The sequence below is a fragment of the Tarenaya hassleriana genome, unplaced genomic scaffold, assembly GCF_000463585.1.
Source record: "Tarenaya hassleriana unplaced genomic scaffold, ASM46358v1 Cleome1, whole genome shotgun sequence".
Lineage (NCBI taxonomy): Eukaryota > Viridiplantae > Streptophyta > Magnoliopsida > Brassicales > Cleomaceae > Tarenaya > Tarenaya hassleriana.
Window position 1 is genome coordinate 7,296,934 of NW_010960187.1, and position 25,434 is coordinate 7,322,367.

The following is a 25,434-nucleotide window of genomic DNA, read 5'->3' on the forward strand; positions in this document are numbered from 1 at the left end:
TGTCAAGTCATTGCGGCTGCCACAGAAAATTCGGAAGTCGAGAGTTTTTTGTCCTGGTCGCGGTGGTTGGAGACCAACGGGTTCAACCCCGTGGACGTAAGCTTCACGAACTGTTGCCAAGCCAAGCTCCTCTTGAGTCTCTTCAGCGACGGCTACAAAGTGGAAGAGTTGGGCCGAAACGGCATCGTTTTGGGCTGGAAATCTCGGCGTCTGGTATCTGCCTCATTCTGGGCCTCTCCTGAGCCCAATCTGTAAATAATCATGTCCAATAGACCAACGGGTTCAACCCCGTGGACGTAAGCTTCACGAACTGTTGCCAAGCCAAGCTCCTCTTGAGTCTCTTCAGCGACGGCTACAAAGTGGAAGAGTTGGGCCGAAACGGCATCGTTTTGGGCTGGAAATCTCGGCGTCTGGTATCTGCCTCATTCTGGGCCTCTCCTGAGCCCAATCTGTAAATAATCATGTCCAATCACTACAGTTTTTTTTGGCCCATCATATTTTACTGTACATGGAAAAGATTTCAATGTGTATATATATAATACATTTAAGGAAAACAAAGCAACATTGTGTCTTGCAAATAATAATTATCTGGAGAATCCTTTCATCATTACCAAGAGCTACATATTATTATTTTTCCCAACATTGGTCCGACCGTTCAAGTCTCTCGATGCTTATTATAACATTAATGTATTTTCTAGTACTTGAATTCTAACGTTACGAAAACATATAGAATATGCGGTGGCACGTGCCGGGCGCGCCACGGTAGAAAAAATCAAATCAAAAGGCAGAAGAAGTCGAATAATTAGAAGAAGATGAAGAAGAAGAATCTTTTAACAGTTGTCCGAGTCAGATAAAGATCCAACGGCTACGATCTTTCCATCTAGAAATCGAGATCCTACGGCTAAGAACCAATCTGCGTATGTGAACCGTTGGATCCACATCGACCGGTCAAGATTGAACATATCTCTCCGTTATAACCATAAATAGCGCCTCCACGGGTGCTATCTCCACTCTCTTTCTCCCCCTCTCTCTCTCTCTCGATAAAGCGACTACTTCGAAGTTTCTCTCTCTACGACCAGAGAAAAAAATCCGAATTATCTTTTTTTCCCGATAAAGGTTGCGCTATCGTGTGCCTGGGAAAGCCGGAGCTTAACCTGCGCCTTCGCCGGAAATGTTGCCGGAGGAATCGAGACGTACGGCGGTGATTCGAATTTCACGGTACCGTTGGGCCTACTATTGACTCAACCCATCGTCAGGACCCACAGAGAAGACGAAGAACAAGGAGAAAAAGAAGAAGCGAAAAAAATGGACGGCCAAAAAAGCCAGGCGAAGCTGACGAGGACGCAGTCGTCTCTACTCCGGTCATCCTCCACCGTCCGATCATCCATCCACAGCCTTGCCTCCATCTCCGAAGCTGACGTCACCAAATCTCACCACAGACCGGATCTAGACGACGACGAAGAGAGCAGCCGCGGCGGTTCGGAGGAAAAGCCCAGGAGAAAACCGCCTCGGAAAACCGGGTCCAGTCCTCGAACCGGTTTAATCCGGTTTAGTCCGGTCTCCGCTGTGGCGTATCTCACTTTTTGCACTCTCCTCTCTTTCCTCTTCTTCTTCTTCTACTTGGACAGAGAGGAGATCCCCATTTCGGAGAATCTCTTGTTAGCCCTTATTTTCGTCGCGGTTACGTTGTTCTTCGCCTCCAAGAACAAATCCCTAATTAATCATTTCGTAGCGACGGTCAGGCAATTGTGGCACGAGAACGCGGAGAGGCTCGGTTTCTCACACCATGGGCAGTCGTCGAAATCGGTTCAATGGTTCATCGGTGAACCGAGCCCTGAAACCCACAAATCCAAGAGAGAGAAGAAAGTTGTGAGGGAAGCAGTGGAGTGTTACAGCAATGGCGACTTTTACGAGGGAGAATTCCACAAGGGTAAGTGTAACGGAAGCGGGGTTTACTATTACTTCGTGAATGGGAAGTACGAAGGTGATTGGGTCGATGGGAGGTATGATGGGTACGGTATTGAGAGTTGGGCGAAAGGAAGCAAGTACAAGGGACAGTACAGACAAGGATCCAGACATGGTTATGGTGTTTACAGGTTTTACACCGGAGATTCTTACGCTGGAGAATGGTGTAACGGACAGAGCCATGGAGTTGGCGTTCAGACGTGTGCTGATGGGAGCTGCTTTGTCGGGGAGTTCAAATATGGCGTCAAACATGGCCTTGGCCGTTACCGTTTCAGGTAACGTCTCTTAGTTAAACAATTGTTTTTCACCCGGTGTTCTTGTTATTTTGGTATGCAAAGTTTGAATCTTTCCCATTTTTTTCACGGTTAGATTATTCAGGAAAGCTATTCTGCAATCTCTTGTTGCATAGAATCATTTTCTTTTTGGTCCTGAAAAGCATGTGACTGGTTCTTGTATATGCTCGAGATTGACAATGAATTGTAGTCTTAATGGAACATTTTTTTCTGACTTTAGAAATGGAGATAGATATGCTGGTGAGTATTTCGGGGACAAGATCCATGGATTTGGTGTCTACCATTTCGCGAATGGGCATTGCTACGAAGGGTCGTGGCACGAGGGACGTAAACAAGGCTATGGAATGTATACTTTCAGGAATGGTGTTACCAAATGTGGTGAATGGGATGCTGGCAATCTCAAGATCCCTCTCCCTCCTCTCGCCGGTCCTGTTCTTAGAGCAGTTCAGGTAATAAAATCACCTTTCCTTGAGTTTTCGGAAATGCCCTTCGGGATATGATAGTTACTTATTTAGCTTCAATTGTACAAAGTTAGATTAGACATGAAAAGGTTCTCAATTGATGATGATGATAATGGATGGAAGTTCTTGGTTATATCTGTTTTGACATTGTGATCATTTTATAAATGAGCCAGGTTTTCAGACAAGATGGGAAAGAAATCATATTTGTGACCCTTTTTTGGCTCTTTGATTTGTTAAATTTGTTTGATTTAAGATCAAAATTAACCGTGTATACACTTGTTCCTATGCTCCAGGCTGCAAGGAAGACGGGGGATAAGGCCATGAACCTATGGCGAGTGGACGAGCAAGTGAACAAGGCGGTCATGTCAGCCAACCGAGCTGCAACTGCTGCAAGAGTTGCCGCCATTAAGGCTGTTCAAAATCAAATCGACGGCAAATTTTACGAGTTGGTCTGAACGATTTGCAAAGCAAGGATTAGTTCGTTTCGTTTCGTTTGTAGAAATTTTCAGACTAATTTCGTCGATGTTCACCCTGACGTGCACAAAAGAGCGTTGCACGACCGGAGGTTGAACCCAGAAAAGAGAGTGATAGAGAGAGAAGAGGTTGTTGGAGATTTTAGCTTAGGTTATCACCACCCTGTAAGTTGTACATATTGGCTCATGTATATCATCATCATCATCTCATCATCATCGTCATCATCATCAATGCAAGATGAGGTTCCAAGCAGTTTCCTGCAACTGCTTTTTGACTATTACTGGTTCATGTTTTTGATTAGTACAGATTAACTATTTTGTTTCTTATCTGACCAGTCAAAATATCAGAATTTAAGGATAACCTCTAAATTCATGGTTTTAATATGACGGTTAAATAGACAATTTTTTTTTCATGGATTCTGTTTAAAGAGTCATTATGATCTATAAATAGACACTTTGGTTCTGGATTTCTTTCTTTTTTCTTTTTTATTTTAAGGATTCTGGATTTAAACAAAACGTGGAGTCAAGGCTGAGAAGGATTCAGACAGAGATGGACAAGAGTCAAGGATCACCATGTTATCTTGTTCTGCTCTGTCTATTTTTATCTTATGAATATAAAATTAAATATGCATATATATATATATATAATAAGTGTATATGAATTGCATGCATCAGATGGGTTTTTGGATCTTGTCCCAAGCAGAGAACATCACTGCCCATCTCAGAGAATATCAATAGACAATTAAGCAAAAAAACATGAACAGGTTCTGAAAGAGAAAAGATAAGAGGGGATATTTGGGACCATTATGCTCTCTCTCTCTCTCTCTATCTGCTACTGAATATGTCCAAAATGGGCAGATCTTAATCTGTTTCATAAGGACAAAACCTTGGTCTAGTTTAGTTCATGAGGTGTTGTTCTGTATCATCCCCAACTATTTACTACTTAAATCCCGGTTCTTGAATGCATCATCATGTCTTTGTTATATATATATATATATATATATATATATATATATATAAAAGATGTACATGCACACGTATTTCAACTAAAAACTACAAGATTCTTGAGTGCAAAATGAGAATTGAAAGAAAGAAAAGACGTGTTATACTAAAAGAACAAAGAGGAGATGAGGGAGGGAGGTGGGTGAGGGGGCCATGTCCCAAACTCATGCAAATATGCCTTTGGATCCATATCTTTTTTGTTTTCTCATATCCCCTTTTATTCACAAAACAAGACCTTGTGAAAAGATCCAATATAGAAAAAAGAATCATTTCTTTTTTTGCCCATTATATATTATTATTATGCCTATTCTCTTTAGATTCCTTTCTTTTAATTTATGCATTTGTTTATTGAAGTTCAAATCGCAAATCCATCATCTTTTTCATAACAACTCCACATGCATGCCCACTTCACTCGCAAGAAAGAGAGTTTGTAACTTTGTGATGTAAAAGGAAGACATCCATCTCCTTTAGAAGGCTTCCTACAACCTTTTTTGACTTAAACCTCTCATGGGGTTTCCCTCTCTCACACATTCAAATTGTGTTGCATTCATTCATTCCTCTTTTGGATTTTGTTTTTGGGAATTATCATTTTTCTTATAATGGTTATTGGTGTATTTCATACCAACTTTGACATTTGAGTTTTCATTTCTTTTCTTATTCTTTTCATATTAGAATAATATATACTTTTTGCAGCAAATTATATTGAATATTTTGCTGATAATAATGTTTGATAAATGAAAGCGTGAGCATATGAACAATACTCTCTCAATTTTCTATTTTTTTTAATCTTGCAGTCAAATTTTTTTAAAAAAAAATACAAGTGATATGATGGTGAAAAAAATACAAGTAATGAGTATTTTGTTTTTAGATTCGTTCATGTAGTTCTCCCATTACATGTATAATATGATCTGTTCCTTTTCCTTCTAGCTTATATATAAGATGGTCTCAAATAATATGATTAACTAGAGTTAGGAAAGTTTAATGTCTGGTCTGCCTGCATATGTATATATTTATAAAAATAGAGTTGCATTTAAATTTAAATGGGAGAAAAAAAACAAAAGAGAAAACCAATTTCTTAACTTTAAAATTATCCAAAAATGTATAAATTCAAAATTCTTACCTAATCTTGAAAACTTTGGGATTTCACGAGAGGCCTGAATAGCTTATACTCCCTCCGTTTAAGTTTGTAAGACGTTTTAGCATTAGACACACATATTAAGGAAAAAAATATTTTGTCTAAAATACCCTTATTAATTAGTCTTATTAATGATAGAATATATTATCATTATCTTTCCCAATAAATCAACAATTTAATTTGTAAACTTGAAAAATGAACATTATTTGGTGTTTTCAAATTTTTTCCGTAAAAATTTAAATTTGGACCAAAACAACAAAACCACAAATATCAAATGTCTATATATTAGATTATAACACTCAGAAACAAACAAATTTTTTTCATGTCTTCTTATAATATTGATTTAAATTTTTCACTTGTAAGCGGAGAGAGAGAATTTTTATTTGACTTAAACAAAACTCCAACAAATTCTGAAAATTTTGATGGCGTTCATGAAGAAAGAGAAGATATTTCTTCTACAAATTTTACAAATTTTGAAGAGCGATGAGTTTGATGAATTATAAAATTATTTGAAGTTTAGTTTTTTAGTGTAATCCATACAGATTAAAATAAGATTAAAAAAATTAAACGTATTTAATTGATGAACAATTATTATAGTATTAAAATAGAAAATTGTGTAAAATTATTATACATGTAGAATTCGTATTTGACTACTATTAATAATGGGCAAATTTGGAAGAAATATTGAAAAGGACATTGGAAGTAGGAAAATGTCATTTATTTTAAAACAAAAAAAATATTCTTAAACGACTTATAAATTTAAACGGAGGGAGTATTGTTTTGTGGCTCGATTACACGAACAGTAATAAGTATTTTATATTTTTGTCCTGTTATAACGAATATTTGGATATTTTAGCTATTATAATCTCTGAAACTTTTAAAAATGTAATATAACCATAATTGGATATTATATGTACTAACAAATTATACTATTATTACATTTAATGAAACAGTAAGATGAACTACATTTGGAGCAAAACTCCAATCAGTTTGCATTCATATGATGTTACAAATCCAGACCATTTCTTCCTATTTTTCATTTATTATGCATGTATATATATATATATGTATGTATGTATGTATGTATGTATGTATGTATGTATGTATGTATGTATGTATGTATGTATGTATGTATGTATGTATGTATGGACGTATGTATGTATGTATGTATGTATGTATGTATGTATGTATGTATGGACAAAAGGAGAAGAATATTGCAATGAACATGTAATGCAATTGACATTATTACCACTTGAATAGAGAAAGAACTCAACCGCCTTTGCCCTTTGTGTTATGGGGAGCGATTGGTCCATTAGCCAATTTATCATATTTGGGACCATTGGGGAATATTTGCCTATCTCAATTTTAATATTTTTTTATCAGCATTAAATAAAAACCAAAAACTTGTTTTATTTTTATTTTTTCAAATCATTAGGAATAGTTTCAAATTGGTTTAGGCTTTATCATAAATTCAAATCTTTCCACAATCCTTAAAATTGATATGAGGTGCATTATATACACACACAAGTATAATTGTATGAATATAGTTTTTTTTTGTCAATATTTTATAAATTGATAAAAATTTTAGATTTTTATTCAACTAGATTGAACGGGTATTGGGACTTTGAGCTATCTGTCAATTCTCGGTGTTTCCTAGTCTAAGAAAAGAATTAAATATGTGGTGGTTAGGACTACAATTTTGACATTTCCCCATAATATAATTGTATTGATTATACTAATTTATCCTTTTTTGACAACTTATTTATCCTTATGTTATCATAGGAAAATCGTATATTTATTTAAACAACGGCCACAAAGAGGAAATTCACCCGATTCAAACACTATCGAGCGGATTCACATATTATCTTTTACAAAAGAAAATGGCTAGTCCAATCCCTTTAGGACACTGTTTATAAAATATAATATTAAAAATATGATTTTGATATTCATATGGTGATTAACAATATATTTATAGTTATATATATAAAATTAAAAGCGTGGAATTAAATAAAATTATTTTTGAATATAGAAAAACAGATATCAATTTATATAGAAAATCGAGATAAAGGAAATATATTAGATGAATTCAAATTTTAAGATAGTATATAGTGATACATAATATAACAAATATTAAATTAATTCACGCAATGCTCGAGATCTTTACATGGTTTCTACTATTTACCAACTACAAAATTAAAAATAAATACAAATTCTCCATAACTTTTGAAATTTTCTTGGCCCTTATAGTCAAGAGTCTCAAGATGGTTCTTTGTTCAAAATGAATGGCGCCCCTCTATGGCATTTCCGTCTTCCTCCTTTTTTTTTTTTTTTAATAATCAAACGTTTAGTATTGGTATATGCAATATTAAATATGTATTGAAATAAACATCGCGGCAGTCCAGTTGACTTTTTCATTATAGGTCAATTTATGACGTTGGTTGTGTGTATATATATGTATGTATATATGTGTGTGTGTCTCCAAATTGTTCAAATATGAATAATAATAGTTTTTCGTTTGAGGATTTTTCTTTCAGCCAATAACTTAGCAACCAACTAAATTATGTTTTCAGATTTTATAAAACTATATTTATCGTATATGTCGCACTCCGTTTGGTTCGTTTTGCTTGTTATGTTTGTATTACCATTAAGATTTCTCGGTTTCTGCAACTGATTCAGTTTTGATAGAGTTGCATTATTAATGTATATTAATGTGCAATATTCAATAGAGTTCTAACATTATCCAATATAATCTTGTGTACGTGGGCAAATTAATATCATAGCCATATTTCTTTGTAATGTTTTCATCTTGATATCAAAGCAAAGGAAGTGATAAACACAAAATGATTGATAGTATTTTTGTAGTTACCTTCGGGTTTTGGATCATTGAATGAAGTTCTAAAAGAAAACAAATGGTACGGCTCGTTAATAATCTCTTTTTTTTTTATCCAACAGTTGGTGGGCCATTGGTTGAGATATGACAAAATTATCTTCAATATCCTGAGTTCGATTCTACTGATGGAAGAGATGTAATTTCTGAATTAAAATGGTCCATATATAAAGACTGTTCCTGGATCTAGGCTAGATGTAGTCGATCATCCTACTTATAAAAAAATCTCTTTTTTCTTAAATGAAAAATAAAGTTTACATGCAAATATAACGTTTCCTTTTTCCATGTTTCCATGAAGTAAAATCGACAAAATGAGAATCCAAGTGTACTGCATTTTTATTTTATTTTAATAAATTCAGAAAAACATATGATTCGAACCCCAAATGAATATGGGTAGAATTCGCAAGTGGCAAGTCTTTTTCTTTATGGAGAGGCCATTCTGGCATTTCTATTTTAAGCTGCATTATCTCATTTAAATTGCTCTATTCTATTTCCCAAACAAGAAAAAAAAATAATTATTCAAATATAAGTATTCACCATGCATTATAGGACCGTGTCGTCATACATAAACCCAAAAAATATGTATCCCATATAAATGCTGTGTCAATTCACACGTTTTATTATTATTATTATTATAACAACAACAATAATGACAATAATAGTAGTAGTAGTGCCCATACATCCCTGGTCTGCCTTATTCAATGTGCATACGAAAGAGGATATTAAAATAACCAAAGGGTCAACGCAGAATCTTAATTAATCGTACACACCTCACTCGCATCAGGCCCTAAAGCCAGATTTTGCAAAGACGTTTTTGAATGTCTACAAGAAATTACACAATCTCAAGATTCAGCCCGTTTAGGCCCAATTAAATGTTGGAACATTAGGCCCAATAAAGGCCCTTTAAGGTTTTTCTTTCCTTCCGGCAAAGCCAGAACCCAATGGCCTATTATCTTAACGAATGAGCATGAAATTACCACATTCAACTAGAGGCTCATTTAAGAGCCCAAAATGCAGATACTTTTGTAAGGCCCATTAAGGCCCATTACGAAAATATTCTAGCCTTGGCATCCGGCAAAGGTTCTTCATGCTTTGCCCCTATTGGAGACGATACAGACCGACCTATATGAACAGAATCTGTTCATTCACTTAGCTTCATGCAACTCGAAAATCTTTTAAGTTGGGCCATTCCTTACCTAAACCTCAAATCTGTGTATTCATAAACATCGATATATATAAAAGATTCTATCACAAGGAAAACAAGTCGAGTTTCCAAACCTGAAAAAACACGGCTTGCGAAGTTTACCATGTCCTCGAGCCCTCCGAGAGAGCGGACCAACGATGTAGCCGGCCGTGGAGGAGGCGGAGACCATCTGGGAGGGAGGACTTCCGGGCTCTACTGGTGCTACCAGTGCCATCGGATGGTGAGGATTGCTTCATCAAATCCCTCGGAGATTGTGTGCCCTCGATGCTACCGGCAATTTTCCGTTGAGATTGAGACGAGGCGGCCTCGGATAGCGTTCAACTACTCCCCGCCTTTCAACGCCTCTCCCGAGGCTCGTCTCTTTGAAGCTCTCTCCCTCATGTTTGATCCTCATGTTAGAGGGTTTGGTCGTGAGGACCCGTTTCTCAGACCAAGATCGAGAAACGTGGTAGCCATGGGCTCCGAGGCGATACCTCGATCACATCATCGCCGCAGACACAGCCATGATATGGGAATTAACAACGGTAACAGGACAAATGGCGGTGAAAATATCCGGGAAAGTGAAACCGAGGGTTTACCTCCACCGAGAAGAACGTTTGTCATTCTCCGACCCGTTGATCCAACCAGGCTGGGTGGAAATATGATGGAACCACCAAATCTTGCAACCCGTGCGGTGAACCCTCGGGACTACTTTTTAGGACCGGGCTTAGAGGAGCTGATTGAGCAGCTGACGGAGAATGATAGACCTGGACTGCCACCAGCACCAGAGTCAGCTATAGAGGCGATACCAACAGTGAAAATCACATCAGATCATCTAAAAAAGGATGGATCGCAATGCTCGGTGTGCCTGGAGGAATTTCAGGTAGGTGGGGAAGCAAAAGAATTACCTTGTACACATATATACCATAATGATTGTATAGTCCCATGGCTGAGGCTTCACAACTCTTGCCCGGTCTGTCGCCATGAGGTGCCTCTCAACTCCGGGGGTGATTCTCGGGAAAGGGTTAGCTCTGTCGGAGAAGAGGCGCCTGACACAAGGCGCTTGAGGTGGAGGCAGCTGGGGAATATGTGGCCTTTTCAGGCAAGGTACCAGAGGGTTAGTCCAGAAGAATCAGCACTCCCGAATTCTCGAGGTAACAGGAGTTTCTTCTTCTGATGATTCTGCATCATCCTTCAGACCAACTTAAGTCTACTAGATCAAGAAATCACATGAATTGGCTATTATACATACACATTGTGTGAGATAAGGTCCTAGAGATAACATATGCTGTATGGTTAAAACATATACTCAGCTTACAAAGCTATTTTTCAGCTAACTCCGTTCAGATCTGAACATGTAACGGCTTCCATCGAAAGCCCTATGTTTCAGGAAAAACGAAAACACAAGGTTCAGTAAGTTGAAGAAAACGATGAACCACAAGATAGAAACACAACATCTGCACTGCATGCTATAACTGGAAGAGTTCTAGGGGAAATTCAGTAAACTTGCCTGAAACCTTAACTGAAATGATCTCAATTGTTTATGCAGTTGAATCGCGGTGCCCTCTCTGTCATATCCTTTAGCTTCTTGAAATGATGCAACTATTTGAAGGAGAAGCATATGGCAGCATGTTGTTGAGCATTTGCAGATGAATAAAGCACATAATAAATGTACAATGCAAGCATATGAACCACAAAACGGTAAAGGAACCATGTACAGAATCCAGACTAATGGATTACAATTCAAACACATCATTATCCTGACTAGACTTAGTCATATCATGTACTTTACTTCTTCTGAAACAAAAGATTGCAACTTCACAGACATATAAAAAAACTCTAAAGCTCTTGCTAGGTTAGCAAATTCCAAGGAAAAGGTCAAGGCTCTCTAGACTAGACATGAATTATCAAATCAGAAGTTACACATTGAGCAGATCATATGAAATAAAGTTCAGATTCATGCAACGTGCCAAGATCCTGAAACGATTACCGAAGAAAAACCACATCTCGAAGGCAATACACTCTGCCGCTAAATTTCCCATTCAGATTCATTATTCCTCGAAAGTCGAAACACTAACAACCACAGTAGATGAGTTTCATCCTTCCATTCGAAATAGGAACCAGTTGTGGAAAGCACCCACCTTATGGTGCATCCTACAACAGAATAGCCAAAGCCTACTTACACATGAAATAACTCGACACAATCTGGCACGACCAGGAACATTAAAATCAATCAACAAGATATGAAACACAGTTTAACAAGCTAAAACGTGATAAGGATGTACGAATTGTTGTAACATGTGACGAAACTTACCACTCCATATGCCTCTTCCTGGATTCTTTTCATAGTTCATGACCCTTCTTGATAACAATTAAATGCCGCAGATGTGAGTTTGCCGACATGCCTGATTGACTAATTCTCAATTTCGATTCGTAACAGTAAACCCGAGAAGAAGATCATGGAACCCAAAAATGCACTGTGAGTTTGTTCTAACTCGATTAACGTCAACAGAAACATGTCATTACACACTACAACACTCAAATCATGCATTCAAATCTCAGTACGGAACGGGATACGAAACCGCGAATGCTCTATTTACAGTAGCGATCAGCCTTCTTCTTGACGCGATCGTCAAGAGCATCTTCGACGGATTTGAAGCTCGTGTTAGGAGTGTAACCGAACTTCTTAGCCTCCACCGGAAAAAGCTCCAGGTACTTCTTCTTCTTCGCCGCATCGATAGCGTAGATATCGTCTCCACCGGCGGGGGAAGATGCAGAGCCGTCGACCACCGCGTCCACAGATTCTCCGTCGGTGGCAGAAGGATTAGACCCGCCCTCGGTGCCGTCGAGCTTGTCCTTGTTCTTCTTGTGCTTCTTATGCTTCTTATCGATCGATTTCCGAGTAGCTAAAGCACCTCCTTTGAACGTCAATCTCCCTCCTTTCACTCTCTCGTAAGGGTCCGACATAGCCCAGCTTCTCGTTCTTCCCTCAGATCGATTAGGGTTTTGGGAATTCTGATTCTCTCTGCTCAGCAGGATCTCGAGTTATTGTTCCAGGATTTTCGCATCTTGTACAAGAAAGAATACATATTGGGCCTTCTGATATACATTACTGTTCAAATACGGGCCTTAATGGGCCTTGGTGGGCCGACTCTGATTCATTGCATCGATGCGGCAAAGCTGCTAAAATTATCACATCTATTTTCATTTATAAAATTCGGCGAATTCACGGGATGCAACTCTGCAAATGTAATTCACAATTAATTTGTTTGTTATTTTTCGATTCTTTTTATTTATTTTTAATTACTATCCCATTTTTCCCATTATGTTTCAAAATTCAAGCTTCTATATATTTATGGTGCGTATAAAGTACCTTAGTCCTAAATTAAGCTTCACCATTCTCTATAATGTTAATATTTTAAATAGCACTGAAAATTTTATATATATATATATATGTGTGTGTGTGTGTATTGCTTCCAAATGTACATAATCTTGATTGACACATGAAAATGTGATCATTTGATTAGATACAAAGAGCCTAAATTTGATTAGATTCTCCCGTTAGACCTCTTGCTATTTATATTTAGTTACTGTATAATGAGATCTTGGTGCATACAATGTCCTCAAGTGTGTATGTAATGTCATACATGTACGTAAATAATGTAATGCGACGAAATAATTAATAACCAAAATCATGGAGTGTAACATTTGCTCTCTAATCAGACAACTTCATTGTATATAATTGTGATCACGACCAATGTTGGATCTATTATTCTACGTGATACTATTAAAATATCTTCGTATACCTATAATTGTTTCCTCTAACATTTTAATTAATATTTTTTTTTTATAATTTCTCTCTAATAATTTTGTTTCCATTTTAATTTTGTAATCGTCTTAATAGAAAATTGCTGTGTTCACTGTTCAGTCGCAGGGGAAATAATGCCACGTGGTGTGTTGTATAAGACCGATCATTGGAATTGTCTCAATACGTGGGCCCCACCACGCATCAAAGCCCATATAATATTGGGCTCTGGCCCATGTACGCCAATTAATATATTCCATGATTTCCTTTTCTTTTCTTTTTTCTTATCGTAGGTTTGATTTTGTTTTTTCCTTCTACTAATAGGGTATGTCCAATACAAAAATATATGATTATTTATCTCAAATAAAATTGTCTGGAAGAATTGACGAGTATTTATATTTGTTTATTAAATCTTGTTATTAATTTCAAAAAATAGAAACAGATTCATATAAATGAATGATCAGAAAAATACAGAACCTAACAGAGTTATTTAAGGGGAAGCATATATTAAGAGAAATAATATCCAGAAGGCGGACCAAATTCAATGGTTCTAAGTCCATGAGGATGGGACCCCATATGCCCAAAAGTACACAATTCAAGAATGACAAAAAGAAAGAGAAAAAAAAAACACAAAGTGCATGTGAGTTTCTGGGGAAAATCTACTGTTAGATTTTTTATGTTTGGTTTTTTTTTACAATGCGATTTTTTTTTTGAGAGAGAGAGAATCAAAGAGAACACATTTTGACATTAACTATTTCTGTTTGGTTTTTAGATTTCCCACAAACTTTCTGAACCTTTTGTCTCCACTTTTATTACATAAGACGATTAATATAATAATATATTTAATTATTTACGATTTCATTAGACTTACTTACCTCTTCAAGGAATAAGGGTTTCTAGCTCTTTTTCGTCTTCATGCCACATGGAAACCTAATTGCTTTCTTTGTTTTATTCAACATCTCACACAAACATACAACAAGATGATAAAATCATGTGTGTCTCTATATATATATATATATATGTGTGTGTGTATATGAGAGAGAGAGGGGTCACATCATTTTGACTCAATTATTTTGTCTGACCATTAAAATTGTTTGTAGTGTGATACATTCGAGTGAAATGTTATTTGAGATTATTACTATTTAAGCTATGGGATTACAATATAGAGAACAAATATAACCTATACAGAAAAATATAATTCCATCGTTTAATTAAAAAGATATAACCGCACACATTCAATTTTTGGATATTATTATTGAATTAAGGAAAAATTCCAAAAAAAATATTTGAATTTCTCAATATTTATAAAAGAAAATTGAATAAATTTTATAAAATAAAACCTCAATTTTATTTTTTAATAAAAAACAAAGTCGAACTTTATAATTTTTGTCATTTTTAAATGTATTGGTGACGTGATATTTCGTTATCATGATATGTGGATGATGGTGTATTAAATATGGTCAAAATACTGATTTGGAACGTAGGATGTATGTACCACATCATTATTTAAGGTTAAAAATGATAATGATTATAAAGTTAAGATTTATTTTTGACTGAAAACTGAAATTAAGGTTTTATTCGATAAAAATAAAATTTATGTTTTATTTTGTGAAAAATGAAAAATTGATGTAACATGTCACATGAGTCGTGGTCTGTTGCAAATTCCTTCGATAGGTAAGGTAAGTAAAAAGGAAAAACAAAATGTATTACGAATTTTCTATCTTATTTCGGAATGTGAAAATAAGTAGTCTTATGATACAATGTGACTGATACATATATCTGAGATCTGTATACGAAACCCATCGAAGAAGTAAAAATGAAAATAAAAAATAGCTTCATCATGTGAAATCAGACGAGCCAAAATGCAGAAATGCGTATGATGGTGTTATCTGGTAAACTGTTCTTTTCCGACACTTTAGCTTCAACCATGAAACATCATTGAATGATGCATCAAATGATTCAGCAGAAGCTCCATAACCTGATGTCTCCTCCTTCTTCAAGAAAATCATCAATGGTGGGTGTCAGAAAAGGCGAAACCCCGTTGAACAACATGAACTGATCAGGAGACTCTATCCCGTCAAAGCAGTTGTTGTACCACCAAGATTCGTTGGTTTGTTCATTGTACGTCCCGAGAGAATGGGTCATTGAGACAACATCGTACTGATCATCAGCCGGAGAAGAAGAAGAAGAAGAAGCCATCGGAGAAGCTGGGATGATACTGCTGTTGGCTGCAGCAGCAGCTGCTACTCTTTGTATGGACTTGGGCGACATGACTGTGTTTTCATGGTTGGTTGATGGAATGCAGAGAGAGGACGAGATTTCTGGGAAGTTGAGATTAGCCGAGGAGCCCTTGAGGCAGAGAAGTGCGGCATCATAAGCCCTGGCTGCAGCCTCGGCCGTGGAGTAAGAGCCTAGCCAGATCCTCGTCTTCTGGTTCGGAGCTCTGATCTCCGAAACCCATGATCCCCAGCTTCTCATTCTCACTCCCTTGTACTTCTTCTTGTTCTTACACATGGATGATGATGACGATGATGACAACGATGGTGATGGTGATGAACACAATGATGACGAAGACGATGATGATGGAGATGAAACTCTCTTTGCTGTCTCCTGCTGCGCCTTCTTCACCATTGATAAGCACCTGTCACAGATTCAGAGGCAATAACACTGATGATTCGGGGTTTGAAAAAGGGATGAAAGATCTAATGCTTTTGTATGGTTTGATATTTCAGGGTATGTGTCCAGATTCAAGCAAGAGAATGGAGCTGGGACTTGAAGAGGAGAGAGTATGGTGGTTGCTATATATAGACGGGAGGTGGAGAACAAAAATGGAAAGAGAACAAAAAAAGTTCTAACATAGTCAAAGGAAATAGCATGGCACACATATGAACCCCTTTTTTTTTCTCTTAAAAAAATGTGAATGACAGGTATTTATTTAGGATTATACTAATCACATCCCATATGCAGCACCTATCACAGATCACAAAAGAGATCCTACTTATTTTATTGCTTTAGCCCTTTAGGCTCTTGATGCAAAAAATATGCATACATATATGGACTTCCCATTATTTAGATCCTACAACAGATTGTGAAATATCTGATTATAAATCAAATCCAGGGAAAAATCACAGTAGAACAACAGTGTAGTAACCCATCATACACAACCAAGGCAATATCCATCTATTCAACAGTTGTTTTCAAGAGATGAAAGACAAACAGGGAACATTGGATTCTGTTTCTAGGAGCTACAGCATGTGGTTTCTTAATTAGATTTGAGGCAAAAGTGTAGAACAAACAAAGACAAGGCTAATTTAGTCATTAATTAATTGATAAATCAATTAATTAATGAGAAATGAGATGCTTAGAACACATAATTAATAAGGCTTTTAACAAATCAGAATCTAACCTTGAACCTAGCTCCATTCACCTTTGTTGCCTAGGTACTCACAGCTGGCGCTTCTCTGTCTTGAGGCCTTCAAACCGCGTAATATACTTTCATGTCCCTTCCACACGTAATATCCTCTCCTTGTAGGAAACTCAGGTTCCATGTAAAAAAAGAAAGCATTATGATACTAAAATATTCCCCAAAAGATCAAACCTAGAACAATCTTACTATTATAAATCAAGACGCAGTATATAATATTATAATCGAAACGTCGTACAAGGAGGCCGGGCACTGCATTCTCAGAACGCGTACGAGTAATTTATACCCAAAATATTCGTATCCACGTTCAGGCCAGGCTCCTCCTCCCTTTGTTTATTATAGCTGGTCTTTTTCCAGATATCAAGAAACGAATCAACCGCTTTGTTCGTTGGAAATGCAGAGGAAAGTTCTCTGTCCATGCAAGAAAAAAAGAAAAGGGTTCCTCTAAAACACAAAATGTCAAAGCACCCTTTTGCCATTTTGCATTCACTTTTTGCCTATATTGTTTTTCTACAAAGTAATACCAAAACAAAACTGCAGAAACTAGAAATCATGTGTCATGATTTCTATTTTCTATGTTATAATTATATACCAAAGTTACTGTTTTTTCAAGTGTAGAAGAAACATAAAAGATTTAAGTTTTTGGATTTAGGCTTACTCTGAAAATGGGTAAAATCGAACAGGAAGATGAGTATGGCCATAGTCATAAACTTGGCAACCTACCGAGAACGAGTGATCCCCACCTGAGGAAAAAGACAAATGGTGAATCATAAATGAAGATTCATGCTACTTTCTCGTATACACGTACAGGCAAAGTATCCCACAGTATCTGGACAATCTTAACTGGCACCCGTACTCAAATTATGACCTTCCGTACCTCAACCATTTTTATATTTAAGAAAGGTTGGTGGGAGTAATATATCGGCATTTAAAGGAGATGAGATGAGCCAGAGAAGAAGTAGGGTCGTGGACATTATTATATGCAGCAGATAAACGCAATATGCATAGAAAAGACTCTTGTTTCTAATCGATAAATGTGGAAATGAACTGTTGGAGGAGATAGGCGAAAGTACGGATGAAGTCTCCGGAATTCAAAGTGTGTTGGAGGGTTGAGAGGCAATGCCCATGTGGGTGAGGCTCTTTTATTGAAATAGATAAGGAGAATCAAATCCCCTGTTTGATTCTTAGGTAATACCTAAGAACAGAGAAATTTCCTACAATGTTAAGGCTTAAACAAGAATATCAATATTTTTGCATGACAGTAGTCGGAGGATTCAACATATCGATATTCTGATAACGATGTCGATCGAGGATCCTGCTTATTTTTTCGTGTCTGCTTGTAAAAGACGGTTAAAGTCCTCAAATAATTGAGAAGTTTCAGAGAAGCAGCATACCTATGTGCATACAGAAGCTGAGAGGAGCTTACATACTTATTGGAAGATGCATACCCGAGGATAATAGAATCGAGGCTGAATGGTTCTCCCATTCTGTTCTAGCAAATTCACCACAGCAACTTCGAGAACAAATTATCTGCACAAAACGACAAGTTCATTCAGATTGTAGACAAATCAAAGTTCAGTAAATATATAGGCATGAAAACAAAACAGAAGAAATGATGATAATGTCTCACAAAGGGAGCTAAAGGCAGGGTGCTGTCCAGATAGCAGAAGTTATTTTCTACAGTAGGTGTGGCTGTCCAAATTGGGAAATTTCAAGACCTTTCATGTTATTCCAAAGATTAGTTTCAATCTAATTCTGAAGAACACCACTGAGGCCTGAAAAAGACATAACAGGAATCAGGCTCTTACACAATGCAAGTAAATGGGGATCCTTCCTCAGCTCTTGCAGCTAGAACATGCAAGCTGAAAATCCAATACATTCTGAGCAAAATGGAGAGAAAGACTCGGTTTTCAGAGGTTATACTCTGAACCGTGAATTCTTATTGAATCTGATATCTGAGAATAATACAAGTCAGATATCCACAATTACAAAGCATTATTCAATGCCACCTAATACCACAAGGCCAAGTAAGAGAGTCGACGAAACAATTTACAGACATCAGAAAAGATACAAAAAAATGGTGACCAGCCACGCTTCATCAGTTCATACCAAAGCAAACACTGATCGAGATCAGCAACAGATCATGATTGTCCCCATTGATACGAGCTTTCAGTTCACTTGCCTAGATGGTCCCTCAAAGGAACTTAAAGCACTGATAACCGATTCATATACTTCAATCCCTTTCATGAACACGCTGTCTTTAAGGAACTGCACTCGTACGTAAGGATAAGAGTATATCAGTAATGAGGTTAAAAAAGTAACTCAGAGATTTCTAAGACAATGCTGTCATGCTATTACCTCATTATGGTCATGCAACAGAATGGGAGTATTTGACATGGGGGAGAAACCCAGGACCGGAATTCCCCACTGCCGGAGATAGCGTGCATCTGTAGTGGAAGCCAATATTTCGGGCTTGGCAAGTTTTCCTCCAACTGCTTCAACAGCTTGCTTGAAAATAGACCACCAAGGATTGGAATCATTTGTTGGAGTCATTATAGGATGCCCCAAAATGTCTCTCATCGGTCCGTGCTCTTCTATCTGAGGCATAAAGTAATTAGCTTGTTAACTCCCTCCGACTATGAATATGTAACTCAAATAAAATAAACTATCTTGTGGCTTGATAACTTTGCCAACGAATACACTGAACTACTTAGCCACTCTCCTGTAACAAAGGCATATACGACATGCAGCCATAGGCAAACGAGAACGCATGGCTTGCCAAACTTCACAGGCTGCTGGTTAGTTCTGTTCCTATCTTCTCTCAGGACATCTAATAATCTCATTCTAATGAAGCTAAGACGGAGGATGCAAAAAACAGAAATCAGAACTTCTTAAGACATCTAATATCCTCATTTGAAAGGTCTGTGCCAGATGTTTTCCCTGGGTTTTCCTGGTCAGCAGAAACTTAAAAATCTAATTTGATGTCTTATCTATGCAACTCTCCAGTCATTCCACTGTTATCTTAGGCTTAATGATAAATGTAATTTCACCATGACCCGCACAGGACATTTCCAACAAGAAAAAAAAAGAAAAAGAAAAAAGGAACCACCTTTCCCTGACATAGAACTAAAACTGTATCATTTGAATATCAATGCAGGCCATCTGTCACGAACTAAAACTATTTACATCTCATCTCTTATTTTCACCAACTACACTAACAGAGGTATCTAAATCAACGACAAGAATATGACTAGAAACTACAAGAACAAGGAACCACAGTCATTAACCTTGTATGTCATGTTCCTAATAGAAGGTGCCCATTCTTCAGCAATCCTTTTCTTCATAAGATCTGGATCTGCCAGAGGTGGTAATCTAACATCAAACCCAGCTTCTGCTTCTGAAGGTTGCATATTCATTACAAATCCCTGCCCACAAACAAGAACACTCAGAACTCGTCGGCAAATAGCAACTAACCTGAGAAAAAAGGTGCATACACGAAAGTGCAGATGACGAAGGTTACCGTGGGAGAAGGAATTCCAGCTTTCAGATATACCGGATTGACAGAGATAACCTCCGAATTTGCAGCTTTTCCAGCTTTCACATTATCGAACTCTGTCTCCCTGAACTTGGTGACCAACTCGATGCTCTTCATCAGATTCTCCATGGCCCCATTATCGTACAGCTTTGACCCATGTCCCGGAGGTCCCTGAGCTCGGATAACGAGTTTCCATGGAGTCCGATCCGCGTAGAAGACCCTAAATTCATCTCCCGGATTAGCCTGCCCTTCGTCCATGGCGAATCCGACATTCAGCTCCCTGAACTCCGGCGACACCGCGAACTTCGCCATCCCGTCAAGCCCGCCGATCTCCTCCTCTGGAACATAAGAGATATGGACCGTACGGACGGGAGAATATCCCTTAGATTTCAAATTCCGGATTGCCTCCAGATACTGAACGGCGATGCACTTGTCGTCCTGCGCGCCACGCGCGAATATCCGACCATCGTCGGTTCGGTGAGCCGAGAACGGAGGGTGGATCCATTTCTCGCCCTCGGCGGGAACGGAGTCGAGGTGAGAGTTGAAGAGAATCGACGGAAGCTTAGGGTCCGAACCGAGCCACGTAAGGAGAAGAACTGGCTTACCTGGGACAAACTCGATTGTCCGAGCAGTAAGGCCGATTGACTGAGCCTGATCAACGAGGAAGGAGACCGGTGCGGTGTAGTTAGGGTTTGGGTGAGCGGTTTTGAACCTCAAATAACGCTGAAACCTCGTGATCGGCGAGTCATCTTCTTCGTATGAAAGGGTTTGATTGAGCGCGAAGGAGAAGATGAGGAAGCAGAGGAAGAGACGATAAACCGCCATGGACGAGGGCCTCTTCCGTTGCAGGGGATAGTGAATCAGACAGGTGACTGGACCTTCATTGATAGACGTCTGGGCGAACCAGAAGGTTTACGCCGTCATGGAAATTATGAATTTACTCGAATTGGCCAATCTTTTAGTAATTCATCATAAATACCAAATGTTTCAATATCTACTATCCACTCCCACAAATTTCATGAAAATTCAAAATCCGATCTAAACAAAAAAAAATTGAAACAACAACCCGCCTGAAAGCATCCAAACATTCACAAACTTAAAAAACAAAAGATTAATATAGTCATTTAAAATTTAAAATGTAACTCACTCACAAGAATCTGAATTTTGTTTGACAAAAAAAAAAAGAATCTGAATTTTGTTTAATATTGTAAGAGTTGTCAATATAAATTCACATGGCCCAAAGATCTAGAGGTCATCATGTTTTCATTTATTTCGATATATAGAGTTTCTATTTTGTCAAAGTTATAATTAAATGCCTTGTATATATGATCTTTGACCAGAATTAGCATAGTTTCCCTGCCTGTAAACATTCCAAAAAAAAAGATTAAGAAGAACAACGCGCCCGCACACGCGCCGTACAGCTCCAACCTCAAAACCCTATTTTTAAATCCTACGTGTCATATTATCATTGGATAACGAAACTCTATCTCTTGTCAGAATACCACGCGCCATGTAAAAATCTTCGCCCATTACCATAACGCATCCTCCCAAGACCAAGAAACTGGTCTCTCTCCCTCTCTCTCTCTCTCTCCACCAAACGCAGAGTGATAACAATGGAGACGAGGCGACCGATCTCAGGGGATGTTGTGTCGGTTGTGCTGATGTGCATTGTCTTCGCCGGAGGATATGTTTTTCCGGCGGCGGAGGCGATATGGTTGACGGTGCCACCGGAATCAGGCTTCAAATGCGTTTCGGAAGAGATTCAGACCAACGTCGTCGTCGTCGCCGATTATTTTTCCGTCGACCAGAGCGAGATCGAACTTGGTCCCACCGTCAATGTTCGGGTAAGTACGTATACGTACTTAACGTACGATGATGTTTTTTCCCTTTCCGTTATGTAAGATTCGAATGTTGTTTAATCTCACGATATACCATTATCTAGACCAATGCGCACATATATATATATATATATATATATATATGTAGTGGCGAATTAACAAAAATTGAAATACTCGTGGAAGAGAAATATGAAATAGACACTATATGGTCTAAGTGTTATTTTCTTAAAAACTTTCACTCACAATCTGTTTTTTCAATAAATGCAGAGTTAGAAACAAAGAGATTTTGCTGAAAATATATATATATATATATGCATCCATTACGTTTTTCTTTTATTCTTATAAACATATATAAAACAACACATAACTGATGTAAGTTACAATTTTAACTTCAAAATACAAAATACAAACTGATCATTAACTGCTAAAATAAAAACTGCTTTTACAAACTTTTTTTTTCACGTCACAACCTCTTCAATTTTCAGCTTCCCTTGCACAGGTTTGAGTCATTTTCTAACACTCCTCCTTGACTCATGCCATCTCCAGCATACCAATTTGCACATTCAACCTCTTTCGTCATAAGTTCTTCGTTCTTTTCACTTGTAGGATTAAAACAATAACTTTCATTTTCCATTCGAATCTTGAACAGAACTTCATTTGTATCATTTCCAATGATACACTCATTTTTGTCGAAAATCACTTTGTACCCTTTTTCAGCTAACTTAACAACACTCAAAATGTTTTGATCAATCTGAGATACAAATAGCACATCAGACAACAATTCATAATTTTCTGATCCTTTGATCAGAACATCACCTTTCCCTTCAACATAAATGATTTCACCATTTCCTATTCTCACTTTCGACTTGAACGAAGTGTTTAACTTCTCAAATAAACTCTTATCTCTTGTCATATGATTCGTGCATCCACTATCCACCAACCATCCATCTTTGACAACATTTGAAATGAAACAAGATGCGACAAAAAGATTTTCTACCTTATTTGTCTCTGCCGGTTGTGCTTCGGCAATTTGCGGCATTTTAGTTCGACAAAACTTCTCAATATGACCCGGTTTGCTGCATCTCCTACACTTGAAATCTGGTCTTTTCCAACATTTCAAGTGAGGATGGTTTGTTCTCTTGCAATGCTTACATGGCTCGAATACACTCTTGTTTTCTCCAGCATCAAAATTCTGATTCGGTCCCTTACACTTTTGAGCATTCCAGTTCTTTACACTTGCCTTCAACGCACCTTCAACAGATTCATCGCTCCTCATAATCCTTCTTTGTTCTTGTGCTTGCAAAGCACTTTGAACTTCAACAAGTTTCAAATCTGAAAGTTTCTTGGTATTTTCCAGAGATGCGATAGTTGCTTCAAAACGTTCTGGTATTGACACCAACACCTTCTGCACTATTCTTTTGTCTTCAATCTCTTCGCCAAGAATCCTTATTTTGTTCACAATGCTTACCAACCGATCTATGTAATCCTTGACAGATTCACTTGTCTTCATTTGTTGTCTTTCAAACTCCCTGAACAAGTTGAGAACTTTCATTCCCCTGATTTTCTCATCTCCCTCGTACTCCTTCTTCAGGAAATCCCACACTCCTTTTGTTGTTCCAACGACATTATCTTCGTGAACACTGATTGAGAAACTGCAGAGAAAAGACATGATACCGCCTTTGCTTTTCTCGTTACCTTTTCTTTGTGGATTCTTATTTGATTCACTGTTGGATTTGCACCGAGAGGAGGAACCTCGTCATCCTCTTCAACGGCTTCCCATAAGTCTGCTCCTTTCTGATAGTTTTCTCCATCGAACATTGGTGTGGCCAGATTTGACAATGTCGAAGAACTTGATCCATCATTTTGCTCCATTTGTTCACCGATTTTGTTTTTTTTTTCATAGATTTTATTTTTTCCCCTCACAGATCCCAACAAGATAAAAATGCTCTGATACCACTGTTATTTTCTTAAAAACTTTCACTCACAATCTGTTTTTTCAATGAATACAGAGTTAGAAACAAAGAGATTTTGCTGAAAATATATATATGCATCCATTACGTTTTTCTTTTGTTCTTACAAACATATATAAAACAACACATAACTGATGTAAGTTACAACTTTAACTTCAAAATACAAAATACAAACTAATCATTAACTGCTAAAATAAAAACTGCTTTTACAAACTTTTTTTTTCACGTCACAACCTCTTCAATTTTCAGCTTCCCTTGCACAGGCTTGAGTCATTTTCTAACAGTCCTCCTTGACTCATGCCATCTCCAGCATACCAATTTGCACATTCAACCTCTTTCGGCATAAGTTCTTCATTCTTTTCACTTGTAGGATTAAAACAATAACTTTCATTTTCCATTCGAATCTTGAACAGAACTTCATTTGTATCATTTCCAATGATATACTCATTTTTGTCGAAAATCACTTTGTACCCTTTTTCAGCTAACTTAACAACACTCAAAATGTTTTGATCAATCTGAGGTACAAATAGCACATCAGACAACAACTCATAATTTTCTGATCCTTTGATCAGAACATCACCTTTCCCTTCAACATAAATGATTTCACCATTTCCTATTCTCACTTTCGACTTGAACGAAGTGTTTAACTTCTCAAATAAACTCTTATCTCTTGTCATATGATTCGTGCATCCACTATCCACCAACCATCCATCTTTGACAGCATTTGAAATGAAACAAGATGCGACAAAAAGATTTTCTACCTCATTTGTCTCTGCCGGTTGTGCTTCGGCAATTTGCGGCATTTCAGTTCGACAAAACTTCTCAATATGACCCGGTTTGCTGCATCTCCTACACTTGAAATCTGGTCTTTTCCAACATTTCTAGTGAGGATGGTTTGTTCTCTTGCAATGCTTACATGGCTCGAATACACTCTTGTTTTCTCCAGCATCAAAATTCTGATTCGGTCCCTTACACTTTTGAGCATTCCAGTTCTTTACACTTGCCTTCAACGCGCCTTCAACAGATTCATCGCTCCTCATAATCCTTCTTTGTTCTTGTGCTTGCAAAGCACTTTGAACTTCAGCAAGTTTCAAATCTGAAAGTTTCTTCGTATTTTCCAGAGATGCGATAGTTGCTTCAAAACGTTCTGGTATTGACACCAACACCTTCTGCACTATTCTTTTGTCTTCAATCTCTTCGGCAAGAATCCTTATTTTGTTCACAATGCTTACCAATCAATCTATGTAATCCTTGACAGATTTACTTGTCTTCATTTGTTGTCTTTCAAACTCCCTGAACAAGTTGAGAACTTTCATTCCCCTGATTTTCTCATCTCCCTCGTACTCCTTCTTCAGGAAATCCCACACTCCTTTTGCTGTTTCCAACGACATTATCTTCGTGAACACCGATTGAGAAACTGCAGAGAAAAGACATGATACCGCCTTTGCTTTTCTCGTTACCTT

General features: G+C 37.4%; 7 protein-coding genes and 1 long non-coding RNA gene across 12 annotated transcripts in view; 4 read left to right on the forward strand and 4 right to left on the reverse strand.

Moving 5' to 3' along the window:
• Positions 1-263, forward strand: part of LOC104817155 (scarecrow-like protein 26) — a 2,515-nt gene extending 2,252 nt beyond the window's left edge. Inside the window, exon 2 of one of the 2 annotated variants that reach the window (XM_010546232.1) lies at positions 26-263. In XM_010546232.1, the coding sequence (XP_010544534.1) occupies positions 26-255 (230 nt within the window). In that variant the 3' untranslated portion in view covers positions 256-263. Of the gene's footprint in view, positions 1-12 lie in introns of both variants that reach the window. The other variant, XM_010546240.1, reaches the window with a different exon arrangement.
• Positions 264-1,029: 766 nt separating this feature from the next.
• On the forward strand, positions 1,030-3,473 carry LOC104817173 (phosphatidylinositol 4-phosphate 5-kinase 5-like). Its single transcript, XM_010546249.1, has 3 exons — positions 1,030-2,240; positions 2,479-2,707; positions 3,013-3,473. Exons 1-3 carry the CDS (start codon positions 1,306-1,308, stop codon positions 3,172-3,174), a joined length of 1,326 nt encoding a protein of 441 aa, XP_010544551.1. The 5' UTR covers positions 1,030-1,305; the 3' UTR covers positions 3,175-3,473.
• A 5,482-nt stretch (positions 3,474-8,955) lies between these two features.
• On the reverse strand, positions 8,956-9,609 carry LOC104817205. Its single transcript, XR_772481.1, has 2 exons — positions 9,523-9,609; positions 8,956-9,425 (listed from the first exon to the last, which is right to left on the reverse strand). It is a non-coding gene; the product is annotated as an uncharacterized LOC104817205 (long non-coding RNA).
• LOC104817182 (E3 ubiquitin-protein ligase RING1-like) lies at positions 9,420-11,263 on the forward strand. Of its 4 annotated transcripts, XM_010546284.1 has the most exons (3): positions 9,420-10,282; positions 10,388-10,553; positions 10,777-11,263. In XM_010546284.1, the coding sequence occupies exons 1-3, from the start codon at positions 9,524-9,526 to the stop codon at positions 10,872-10,874; spliced, it is 1,023 nt and encodes a 340-aa protein (XP_010544586.1). In that variant the 5' UTR covers positions 9,420-9,523; the 3' UTR covers positions 10,875-11,263. The 4 variants fall into 4 exon arrangements, with proteins under 4 accessions (XP_010544586.1, XP_010544562.1, XP_010544570.1 ...); XM_010546260.1 differs by having other exon boundaries at positions 9,420-10,553; XM_010546268.1 differs by having other exon boundaries at positions 9,420-10,553; positions 10,949-11,263.
• A 593-nt stretch (positions 11,264-11,856) lies between these two features.
• On the reverse strand, positions 11,857-12,468 carry LOC104817210. The gene has a single exon (XM_010546297.2). It carries the CDS (start codon positions 12,364-12,366, stop codon positions 11,992-11,994), a length of 375 nt encoding a protein of 124 aa, XP_010544599.1. The 5' UTR covers positions 12,367-12,468; the 3' UTR covers positions 11,857-11,991.
• Positions 12,469-14,901: 2,433 nt separating this feature from the next.
• Positions 14,902-18,389, reverse strand: LOC104817214 (ethylene-responsive transcription factor ERF014-like). The gene is made up of 3 exons (XM_010546310.2): positions 18,259-18,389; positions 16,611-18,158; positions 14,902-15,845 (listed from the first exon to the last, which is right to left on the reverse strand). Exons 2-3 carry the CDS (start codon positions 16,625-16,627, stop codon positions 15,164-15,166), a joined length of 699 nt encoding a protein of 232 aa, XP_010544612.1. The 5' UTR covers positions 16,628-18,158; positions 18,259-18,389; the 3' UTR covers positions 14,902-15,163.
• A 99-nt stretch (positions 18,390-18,488) lies between these two features.
• Positions 18,489-21,105, reverse strand: LOC104817223 (aminoacylase-1). The gene is made up of 4 exons (XM_010546322.2): positions 20,149-21,105; positions 19,916-20,053; positions 18,987-19,226; positions 18,489-18,896 (listed from the first exon to the last, which is right to left on the reverse strand). The coding sequence occupies exons 1-4, from the start codon at positions 20,986-20,988 to the stop codon at positions 18,798-18,800; spliced, it is 1,317 nt and encodes a 438-aa protein (XP_010544624.1). The 5' UTR covers positions 20,989-21,105; the 3' UTR covers positions 18,489-18,797.
• Positions 21,106-21,696: 591 nt separating this feature from the next.
• Positions 21,697-25,434, forward strand: part of LOC104825208 (transmembrane emp24 domain-containing protein p24delta6-like) — a 16,003-nt gene continuing 12,265 nt past the window's right edge. The window contains exon 1 of the mRNA XM_010557494.2: positions 21,697-22,007. Within this exon, the coding sequence (XP_010555796.1) occupies positions 21,777-22,007 (231 nt within the window). The 5' untranslated portion in view covers positions 21,697-21,776. The remainder of the gene's footprint in view (positions 22,008-25,434) is intronic.

Coding starts and splice junctions, on each gene's coding strand:
- LOC104817173 (XM_010546249.1), top strand. CDS start 1,306: ATGGACGGCCAAAAAAGCCAGGCGAAGCTGACGAGGACGCAGTCGTCT. Junction 2,241..2,478: donor CTTGGCCGTTACCGTTTCAG/GTAACGTCTCTT, acceptor TTCTGACTTTAG/AAATGGAGATAGATATGCTG. Junction 2,708..3,012: donor CTGTTCTTAGAGCAGTTCAG/GTAATAAAATCA, acceptor CCTATGCTCCAG/GCTGCAAGGAAGACGGGGGA.
- LOC104817182 (XM_010546260.1), top strand. CDS start 9,524: ATGTCCTCGAGCCCTCCGAGAGAGCGGACCAACGATGTAGCCGGCCGT. Junction 10,554..10,776: donor AGCACTCCCGAATTCTCGAG/GTAACAGGAGTT, acceptor TTCCATCGAAAG/CCCTATGTTTCAGGAAAAAC.
- LOC104817210 (XM_010546297.2), bottom strand. CDS start 12,366: ATGTCGGACCCTTACGAGAGAGTGAAAGGAGGGAGATTGACGTTCAAA.
- LOC104817223 (XM_010546322.2), bottom strand. CDS start 20,988: ATGGCGGTTTATCGTCTCTTCCTCTGCTTCCTCATCTTCTCCTTCGCG. Junction 20,054..20,148: donor CTGGAATTCCTTCTCCCACG/GTAACCTTCGTC, acceptor GTTTGTGGGCAG/GGATTTGTAATGAATATGCA. Junction 19,227..19,915: donor TTAGGAACATGACATACAAG/GTTAATGACTGT, acceptor TTTATGCCTCAG/ATAGAAGAGCACGGACCGAT.